Source organism: Nuphar pumila, chromosome 8 (genome assembly GCF_984573655.1).
Source record: "Nuphar pumila chromosome 8, dmNupPumi1.hap1.1, whole genome shotgun sequence".
Taxonomy (NCBI): Eukaryota; Viridiplantae; Streptophyta; class Magnoliopsida; order Nymphaeales; family Nymphaeaceae; genus Nuphar; species Nuphar pumila.
In genome coordinates, this window is record NC_143256.1 from 417041 (window position 1) to 428530 (window position 11490).

At 39.2% G+C, this 11490-nt stretch overlaps 1 protein-coding gene across 4 annotated transcripts in view; it reads right to left on the reverse strand.

The window, feature by feature from the left end:
• Positions 1–10672, reverse strand: part of LOC149829414 (uncharacterized) — a 49193-nt gene extending 38521 nt beyond the window's left edge. For all 4 annotated transcript variants that reach the window (XR_016433702.1, XM_090015927.1, XM_090015926.1 and 1 more), the window contains exon 1: positions 10516–10672. Coding sequence is in view for 3 of the 4 variants with exons in the window: in XM_090015927.1 (XP_089872053.1) it covers positions 10516–10626 (111 nt within the window). In the remaining variant the exon portion in view is untranslated. The remainder of the gene's footprint in view (positions 1–10515) is intronic.
• Between the last annotated feature and the right edge of the window lie 818 nt (positions 10673–11490).

The window sequence follows — 11490 nt, forward strand, 5'->3', positions numbered from 1 at the left end:
GGTTAGAATTTACACTAACTCTAAAAAGTGGTTGATGCCCCACTAAGGGTATTTAAGTATTTTAGGCCCTCTAAAAAATTGATCAAATCTCGAATTATGGATTTAGATTGGTACTTATCTCGGGATTTGATCCGAATACCTATAAACGGCTTCAAATTGCTCGTTTTAGCTCTGTTTCTCACAAAATTCGAACTAAGGCTTTCCTACCAGAAAACACACATAAAACAACTAAACATGAGCGTTTGAACATTAAATATGTACAAGATCGTGTATAAGAATATATAAAAATATGCATAAAATATGCATGATCAAATTTCCTCATGTTTATTGTTTGCTAGTCCTCGAGCAAACTTTATTCCTAACTTAAATGAAAACAAAACAAGTCATGCAAAGCAAAGGCCTGAATGCAAAAACTAGTGTACAACACCTAACTGGCCTAACTCACTTTAGTAGGAATCACGGTTGTATTTAGCATATGTAACAAACCCTTTAAACCCGGTTAGTTATAACTGTTTAGTTATACACTACCGGTCCCAAGCTCGGATAAAGGAGGAGGGTTGCGGTAGGCCAGTGACAGCCAGCATAAAAACTTAGTCATACCCTATGAAAATGAACCAATATGAGAATTTCGTTGGGGCGTTCCCTACTGAGCGACGCGCTATACTCTCTAGGCCCGGAGGCAGTGATAAATGGGCAAGGGTTGCTAGGTCGTCGCCCAGAAGCGACGCGTCACACCGGCGCCCGGGTGGTGTCAAATAGGCAAGGGTTCCCTCACTTTGTTAGACAGGTGGGGGTAAAGAAGTTAGTCCAAGACCATAAAATTAGGTTAGCCACTTGGAACATAGGGTCTTTAACTGGTAAGTTGGTAGAGTTAGTAGATGTTATGTGTAGGAGAAAGATTGATATTTTATGTCTACAAGAGACCAAATGGGTAGGTGAGAAAGCAAAAGTGATAGAACCTTGGGGATATAAGATTTGGTATACAGGAATAAATAGGAATAGGAATAGGAATGGAGTAGGGATTATTATGAGTCGTGAGTTTATAGATAATGTAGTTGAGGTCCGTAAGAAGGGTGATAGAATTTTACTTATTAAATTAGTATTAGGTACGGATATTATTAATATTATTAGTGTTTATGCACCTCAAGTAGGTTTAGATGATTCCATTAAGCATCAATTTTGGGAAGATTTAGATGGAGTAGTACAAGGGATATCTTATGGAGAAAAGCTTTTCATCAGCGGTGACCTTAATGGACATGTAGGCATTAGTAGTGATGGATTTGAGAGTATCCATGGAGGCTATGGTATAGGAGAAAGAAATGAAAGTGGAGAAAGGATTTTAGATTTTTGTTTGTCCTATGATATGATCTTAGCAAACACTTGGTTTAGGAAGAGGGAGTCTCACCTAGTAACATTTAAAAGTGGGGTTAATACGAGTCAGATAATTTTTTCCCTACTTAGAAAGAGAGAAAGGGGTTGTTGCATCGATTGTAAGGTTATACCGGGAGAAAGTGTAGCAACACAACATAGAGTCTTAATTTTAGATCTTAGAATTAGACAATGCCGCAAAAGGGATAGACATAGGATAGATCCTAGAATTAAGTTGTGGGAACTGAAAGGAGCTAAACAAGGAATGTTTGTAGAGCAGGTAGTTAAGGAAGCTGATTGGTGTCTCGAGGAGGATTCAGAATCAATGTGGAATAAGATAGCGGGTGGCATGAGAAAAGTGGCTAAGGAGGTATTGGGTGAGTCTAAAGGCGGTGCACCACTAGGTAAGGATACATCATGGTGGAACGAGGATGTCAAATTAGTTATTAAGGTTAAAAGAGAGTGTTATAGAAATCTAAGTAAGAGTCGTGATAATGAGAATTTGGAGAAGTATATGATAGCAAAGAAGGAAGCTAAAAAAGTAGTTCGAAACGCGAGGGCTAAGGTATATAAGGAGGTTTATGACAAGTTGGATACCAAAGAAGGCGAGAAGGATATTTATAGGCTTGTAAAGATGAGAGATAGGAAATCGAGGGATTTGGGTATGGTTAGATGTATCAAAGATGAAACGCAAAGGGTTTTAGTCAAAGATGAGGAGATTAAGGAGAGATGGAAAGATTATTTTGATAAGTTATTTAATGAAAGTCATGCTCAAGATCTTTGAGACTTCTCCATTCCTTTTCATGAGATAAATCGTGACTTCATGCGCAAGATTCAAAAGAAAGAAATTGCATAGGCTTTGAAGAAAATGAAATCAAGAAGGGCAGTTGGCCCAGATGGTATACCTATCGAGGCTTGGAAATGCTTGGGAGAGAAAGGTTTAGAATGGTTGACAAATCTTTTTAACATGATTTGGCGAACAAATAAGATGCCTAATGAGTGAAGGAAGAGTACTTTGGTGCCTTTATATAAGAATAAGGGTGATATACAAGATTGCACAAACTATCGTGGTATAAAACTCATGAGTCATACTATGAAACTTTGGGAGAGGGTGATTGAGTCTAGGTTGAGGAAGGTTGTCATGATATCGGAGAATCAATTTGGTTTTATGCCTGGAAGATCAACTATGGAAGTTATACATCTTCTTAGATATGTATGAAGGAGTAGTAACCAATGTCTGCACTTGTGGAGGGGTGACAACCAATTTTCCGATAACGGTTGGGTTACACCAAGGATCTGCTTTAAGCCTTTTCCTATTTGCGATAGTGATGGATGAGCTTACGAGATCAATTCAAGAAAATGTATCGTGGTGTATGTTGTTTACTGATGATATTTTTTGATTGATGAGTCTAGAGTTGGGGTTAATGCTAAGTTAGAATTATAGAGACAGACATTGGAAGCAAGAGGTTTTAAGTTGAGTAAGAGTAAGACTGAATATATGGAATGTCGGTTTAGTAAGCAACGAAGTAGTGATGGGAGTGTAGTGAAGCTTGGTGAGCAAGAAATACTGGCGAATGATTATTTCAAATATTTGGGATCCATCATTCAAAACTATGGAGAAATTGATGGAGATGTAAACCATAGGATAAAGGTTGGGTGGATGAAATGGAAAAGTGCAACTGGAGTGTTGTGCGATCGTAGAATGACATTGCGGTTGAAGGGAAAGTTTTATAGGACGACTATTAGACCCGCTTTACTATATGGTACGGAATGTTGGGCTGCCAAGAGACATCATATTCAAAAAATGTGTGTAGCTGAGATGCGGATGCTTAGATGGATGTGTGGAAATACAATAAAAGATAAGATTCGGAACGAGGAGATACGTAAGAAGGTAGGCGTTGCACCCATTGAAAATAAGATGAGAGAGAATCGTTTACGGTGGTTTGGACATATTCGGCGAAGGCCTAATGATGCTCCACTTAGAAGGTTGGAGAAATGGGAAAATATATTAGTTAAAAGAGGTCGGGGTAGGCCTAGGAAGACTTGGATGAAGATGATAGGAAAGGATATGAATGCTTTGAACCTCACCGAGAACATGGCATTGGATAGAAATGATTGGAGGAAAAGGATTCATGTGGAAGACCCAAAATGAATTTCTTTTTTGGTTCATATCGCTGACCCCAATTGTTTTGGGATGAAGGCGTAGTTGTTGTTGTTGTTGTTGTTGTTGTTGTTGTAACAAACCCTTTAAACCCCTTGGTTACCCCAGTTGACGAGTAAGGTCTCGTGAGAGTCTGTAGTGATGCTACCCACAAACATCTCTGACATGTATACATTTAATCTTTTTCAAAAATATTAGGCATTCAAGAAAAATAGTTTAAATACATATTTCGTGAAATTGCATTCTCATAACAAATTAGAGTCAAATCACACCACCATAGAAGTAAAATTTCTCTTTCTACCTTTCTAAAATTCACACACCACACATGAAATGATTGAGACCCCTGGATCTTTGAGCTTTGGTGGCGTTTGGTGTTGTAGCACCGAACTCACCTGCTCGGGGAGTACAACTCTAGTAGGAGTCATGGCTCTAGATTTCCTCTTCTACGTGCATAACTCCTTGAGAAACTTAGCATAGGTTGGGACTTGTTGTATTGCATCAAGCTGAGGAAGATTAATATGCACTTGCTTAAACAAATCCAACATCTCTTGTATCTTCACTCTCTGCTTGCCTAAAGGTTTAGGGTTATGAAGTGCTTGAGGGAAGAGAGGCTTGGGAATATAAACTTGGGGGTTTGGCTCCCTTGTCCCCTGGACTTTCTCTTTTGGGTCCTCCTGAGCCTTGGATGTAGTATGGTCTTGTCTCTTTGGCTCAGAGGACACTGGTGCCTTACGATAGTACTATTTTTTGCTCCAAATGGCTACAACCGTCTTTGCCTACGCTAGATGTGAGTCAGTCATGTGCAGGCCGACAAACATATGCTCCTTCCCCTTGGGATTTTCTACAGGCATGCTAGGTAGGCTATCCTCTCCCCGTCTGTTCAAGGTCTCTGCAAGCTGTCCCATCTGAAATTCCAACTTAGAAATGGACTGGGTATGAGAATGCAGGATCTGGTTATACTTATCCATGACACTTTGGTTGCTTGTTTTCATGTCTGCAAGTGCCTGAAAAAGTCTCTTCGAATGGTTGGGGTGTGGACTCTACAAGAGGGGGAATGGGTTGGGTAGGCCTCGCGTATGCTTGAGGAAACGCAGGCCTAGCATACAACTGGTCAAAAGCATTAGGTTTAGCCTGGGGTGGAGGTGGGGCAAAAGTAGTGGGCTCTGAGTTCTTCCTGGAAAAATTGAGGTAGTTCCTCCAACCTGGGTTATATGTGTTGGAATATAGGTTGTTCACAGGTTTGAGAAATCCCTGAGCAATTTGGACTTGCTCTTGAACGAACTCGGGATACTGAGTTACAGATGGGCAGGACTAGAACATAAGGTACACACTGGATGGACTGTAGAGGGTCCTGCAAGAAACTGGTCGAATTTCTGAGTGAGTAAATCCACTTTGCTTTACAATTCAATCATCGCACCAATTTCGAAGACACCTCCTTTCTTGGGGTTTCTTGGTGCGACCATCTCAGGTAGTGAGGTAGAAGCATGATGAAGTGAATTTTCACTCAACGTTTCAAACATGTTTCATCATCGCTCTTAAGCATGAAAGTACCTCCACATGAGGCATCTATCATCTGACGGTTTCGTTCAGACAATCTATCATAGAAGCACTACACCAACTGCCACTTAGGCACATGGTGGTGGGGACACTTCTTAAGGAGGTCCTTCATTCTTTCTCAAGTTTCATGGAATTGCACGCCATCGAGTTGAGAAAAACTCGTAATGGCTTGCCTGAACTGTTTCGTACGGCCTATGGAAAAGTATTTCCTAAGGATCTCATGTGCATATTTCAACCGTGTTCAAAGAATAAAACCAATGCTTAGCTTTATCTTTGAGTGAAAACGGGAACAAGGTGAGACGCACGGCATCCTCATTAAAATTATGGATCCGAACTGCAGAGCAGATCTCTAAAAATCGTCGAGGTGCCTATAGGGATCTTCATGATTAAGGCCATAAAATGAGGGCAACATTTGAATAACGTTTGCCTTAATCTCGTAGTGTGGCGCTCCTACATCGGGTCTTCTAATGCAGGAGGCCTAGGTATACTCCGTAGGGAACTACTCCTGAAAAGACCGTGCTGACGTAATTTGTTGTCGTTGGTCACTCATTGTATTCAATTTACGAGAAAAATGTAAAATCTTCTCAGGATCGTCTACAAATGGATGTAATGGGGCAAGTTGCAACCTGCGGCCTTGCATAAACTGGCACTACACCAGTTATCCACCTAACCTAATTAAAATTCTATCTAACGAACAAACCACGACAGATAATAAGTGAAAGCAAATAAACAGCCACCACTCAAGTGCAGTTAAAGAGACAGAAATCAAACTAAATGCTCAATTACCTAAAAGGGGTATCCTAGTAGGTGGGTTGGTGAGTACTTGGTTTTAGATCACCATTTCTCAAAATGCTTTTGAAACCTATTCCCAAAATATGCCTTTAGAAGAAAATCTAGTTGAACCATTGCCTAGAAAAACTCTTAGGATGTCTAGACTTCCTCAACGATTTGTGTCCTATGAGTCTTTTTCACCGAGATATAGAGCTTGTTTGATGATGATTCATGTATATTATGAACCATCAAATTTCTATGAAGCCAAGCAACATTCACATTGGGTAGATCTCATGACATTAGAATTAGAAGCTCTTAACAAAGGCAACACATGGGAAGCATTAAACTTACCCTTTAAGAAAAAGACTATTGGACGCTGATGGGTTTTTAAAGTAAAAACCAAAAGTGATGATTCTTTAGAAAGATATAAAGCTAGGCTAGTTGCCAAAGGATACTTGCAGAAGTATGGTATTGATTATAAAGAAATTTTTGCCCTTGTTGCTAGGATGACTAGTGTTAAGACTTTGATTGCCTTAGCATCCATCAAACAATGGCCTATTTATCATTTAGATGTCAAAAATGTATTTTTTAATGGTGACCTTTGTGAAGAAGTTTAAATGGATCCTCCTCCTCGGTTTGATATTGAAAAGGGTAAAGTGTTTAAACTCATAAAGGCTTTATATGGTCTTAAACAGGCCCTACAAGCTTGGTATGACCAATTTAGTAGAGTTGTTATTGATAGTGGTTTTGTTTCTTGTTATATTGATACTGCTCTTTTTGTGAAAAATGCAGGAAACAGTACAATTATCTTATTATTATAAGTTGACGAAATGATTATCACATGAGTGATAAAAAGGAATTGAAAAAAATTTAAAATATTCTTAAAAGAAATTTTGATATTGTCTGCCCTTGGTTTTTTGAGATATTTTTTAAGTATTGAAATTACATATTCCCCAGAAGTGATCAATGCAAAGATGAGGGTTAATGATGGAACTCCTTTAAAGGATCTCACTCCCTATCATAAGTTGATTAGGTCTCTTACCTACTTATTTATCACTAGGCCGGATATAGCACATGGTGTTCATAGTGCAAGTCAATTTCATACAAATTGTCAGATATCTAAAGGGGATAGTAACAAAAGCACTTTTTTATCCTCTTCTTCACCTCTTAACTTAATTGTGTATATTGCCTCTAATTGGGGTGGTAACCCCAATGATCGTATTTCTACTACAGGATACTGTGTATTTCTTGGGGATTCACTTATATCATGGAGATGTAAGAAACAACAAAATATGTCTTTGTCTTCCACTGAAGCTAAGTACAGGGCAATGGCGACTACTACTACTAAACTTGTTTGGCTGAGGATTCTAATCAAGGATATAGGAGTCATCTCCCCTACTTGAAACATATGTTGTGACAACACAAGTGTGATCTATATTGCTAGCAACCACACCTTCCACGAATACACAAAGCATATTGAGATGAATTGCCATTAATGTTAGAGAAGAATTTCCGAAAGACTCTATTGAGTTTCCTTATGTTACATAAGGAATATCAACTTGCAGACTTCTTCACCAAAGCTCTATAGCCGCCTCACTTCTCTTTTCTTCTTGGTGATCTTGTCATTATGAGGGTGGTGTTAAAATATATGCATATATTCATATATGTATATATTTGTTTATATATATACATGTAAATGTATATATATATATATATATATATATATTTTTCTTGTTTATATGTATACATTTATATGTACATATATTATGTTCCTATGATTGTAAATTTGTAATGCCTACCAGGGGCATTTTTGTCATTTTCTCACTATGTAATAAGAGTGGCCCATTAGGGGCAGCATTATAATATTTTTTTATTTTTTTATTTTTCTGTTTGGTGTCCCTTTCACTAATGTGAAAGGGAATTTTTGTAAACAGCCAATAGACTTGTTGGGGCTCCCCAACAGCTATCTATGTCACATGGGTGCGGGTGCGGGTGCGGGTGCGGGTGCGGGTGCGACACAGGTGCGGCACAATTTTAAAATTTTTGGACACGGGGACTCGGCAAAAATATATATATATATATATATATATATATATATATATATATATATATATATATATTTATTTATAATTTTATTGAGCTTGTTGAAAACATTTATACGGTATTGACTTTTCCTGTTATGTGAGATTTTTGTGATTCATCTTCTCAAGATTTACTAAGTGTGTTAAATAATTTCTAGTTTAAAATATCATGGAGATGGAAGCCTTTTTATTAACTGAAACATTCTTTTCTTTAGGTATTGGATTTCTTCAATAGTCGCATGGATGCACAAAATGTATTTATTTTATTTTATTTTTAAAATGCCACAGTGTGACTGTGCACAGGCACAGTCCACAGCACTGTGACTGTGCACAGTCACAGTCACAGTCACAGTCACAGACACAGACTGTGCACTGTGCACAGTCACAGACTGTGCACACTGCACAGCCTGTGACTGTGCACAGTCACAGTATGTGACTGTGCACAGTCACAGTCTGTGACTGCAGCACAGTCACAGTCTGTGCATCTTTTTATATATATTTTTTAAAATAAAAAATATAAAAAATTGATTTTTTAGGGACATTTTTGGACTCGGTCAAAGTTGACCAAGTCCAAAATGTAGACGGACTCGGCCTGGACTCGTTGACCGAGTCCGACTCGGCGTTGACCGAGTCCGGGCCGAGTCCGAAGCCGCACCCGAGTCCGCACCCATGTCGGGGCGTGTCGACTCGGGTGCGGCACCTCCTTAGCCGAGTCCGTGTGACATAGACAGCTATATAATTATAGCTATTGGGAGATCCCCAACAACTCTATTGAGCTGCCTTGTGGCCTATTTAAAGAGGATTTCAGCCCCTCTCTTGTTAATGCTTTTCTTAAGCATTTTGAATATAAATTATATTTATTTTTATTGTGCTCGCTTGCTCCTTTTGTGAGTGCGATCTATTAGCCATTTGTGGCTTATTGTATTTTGCCCATAGAGGCTTTTGTGTGTGTGCACACATTGTAGCCCTTAGTGGCATTGTTCTTGTGAACTTGTGTTTTCATTACAGTCCAAAGGGCTTTTCAACATCCCAATACTTACTCGGTAATCACCTATTCTATTATCAGCATAAAAAATTATGCCCTATTTGAAGTTAGCCTTTTACTTTGAACCATCTTTATGCTTGTTTGGCAAGAAGGCTAGATCTGTTTGTTTTGGATCAAGGGGACACCTCATGCTGGCTCATGTAATTAAATTGGGTAAAAGCAACCATCATCCACTATTATGAAAAACAAATTTCTCGATTTTCTTCCTTGTCACTTCGTTGTTTCTAGCACTTCATAACAATGCTATCTTTACCATAGCACTTACTGAACCTCGCCTATCACTTCATTGCTTCTAGCACTTCATAACAATGAAAACCTTACCATAGTACTTACTGAACTGTGACTCCAATGTTTCTAGCACTTCATAATAATGCTAACCGTTACTATATTATTCACTGAACAGTCTCTCAAACTGCGCAAACCCCTTTTCAATGATTTCTACATCCAAGAAATTTACATATGAGAGCATTAGGCTTAAACTTATTGTGAAGAGTTAAACTAACACTCGTTGAGACTTGATTATTATGCATGATTTGGGCCTTAGTGGATGCATTCTAATCTTGATTATGCAAGATTTGGGTGTGTCTTTTGTTAAATTTACAATTACGCAACAGGAAGATTAGTATTTGATTTCTCCTTATTTCCCTCTCATAATTAATATTTACTTCCACTCTTCTTTGAGATTATTTCCTTATCTGGAACATAAACTTGCATAAATGCGTGACAGAAGTTGTTAAAACAAAGTAAAAAAGAAAAAAAAAAAGAAAGAGAAAGCATGAGCCTTATTTCCCATGGATCAAAAACTTTTGCCTGAGCATCAAATATCCGTTGTTTTCTTCATTTTTAACATCCTTTATTTACTTTATTTATTCCTTTTCTCTTTAATTTTATTGACTTTTTTATGCCAACAGTTCTGGATTACGCTCATTGGAGATCACATTCTTAGTAACACATAAAAACATGAAAAATGAATAGAGAGAGCAGCAGCAGGAAACAAGATCTTCAGTCACATGGAATCTTTGCTATTATAACCTCATCCATTGACCGATTAAATCCAGCATTTTATACGAGAAAAGCTTTATACAAAGATGCACCGGGGAGTGGTTTCCCCATAGATAACTATTAGTGTTAGGTCTCGATGACTCCAGTACGATTACGGACTGTACAATGTGTACTCGTTGCGACTATCGCACACCTTACACTCAAAGTAACGAATTTACAGGGATAGAAGAAGTTAAGAAATGGAGGAAAAGCCCACTGCCAGATTCATAACAAATACCCAAAAAGAGAGTGCAAGAGATAAGAAGGAAATCGGTGACCATGGTTGCGACTTGAAATGAAGCAAATGACAAAGAAATCATATACGAAAGAAAGGAGAAACCATTGTTTTGCTGAGTTAGAGAAATAAAGGCAACGCACTTACCCAAATGCTATATACTCAATAACCCAGCAAGCATTAGAGCTCAAAATTTGGGTAACCATGGAATGAAAGGGGTAGTGGGGATGGGAGAGAGAGAAGGGAAGGTGTCTACCTTGACAGCAACGACGGCTCCGTACAAGTCGAAGGCTCTTCGGAGGCTCTCCTCAGTGGCGTCGTAGGGGAGCCCTCCAACGTAAATCGATTTGTCATCGTCGATCGTCATCGCCCACAGGGAAGAAACGCAGACGCGGAAGAAGACGTTACAGAGAGAGAGAGAGAGAGAGAGCATATATGGTGCATCCCATACCCAGTCATAAATCTCGTTATCGGGATTTTCTCGGCAAAGAGAAATTTCCAAAAAAGGGTCCATTGGGTGAGAGCGGATCCTGTCAAAAATCTCACCCAGCGTTTGACAGGATCCGCTCTCCCATTTGGTAGGTTTGGGAGGGTTTTATATATAGAGAACGGTGTAGCTGTGCTTGAGAGCTATTTAAAACTCAAGACCGTTGGATCTGACGGTCAGGACTTGAGTTAGCTTTTCCCCTTTTTGGTTACCACCTTTGCTTTCCCCTTTTTTTCCTCTTCCTCCTTCCCCTTTCCCTCCGAACCCGGTTATATGTTTCCCCCGAAACAAGCAGGTGCGTGTTCTCAAGTCTGAATGAGTGTCACGTATGTAAGCACGTGGAGCTCGTTTCCCCGTGTGTGTCAGCATCAATTAGCATCGGAGTCTAGTTTGTTTGCAAAGGCTTAAGTACCCTTTCCCACCATTAGCATCATGAAACGATGTTTTGAGTAAAGGACAAAAATATTCTCCTATCAGAAGAGAGAAAGGGTTAAAATCATCATCATTTTCGCCCTAAGGAGTAAACGGTTCTGCTTTAACAGGAGCTCCTTGCAATATGTCACCCTAAACGTTCTGGATCACCCTTTGACGATGCACCATCTGCTGTAACAGGAGCTCCCTTTGACGATGCAGCCTTTGACGTCGTATGCCGCCACGGGATCACCCTTTGTCATCGTCTGCTATCGCGGGATCACCCTTTGTCATCGTCTGTTGTCGCCAGAGCACCCATTTTCATCGTCTATT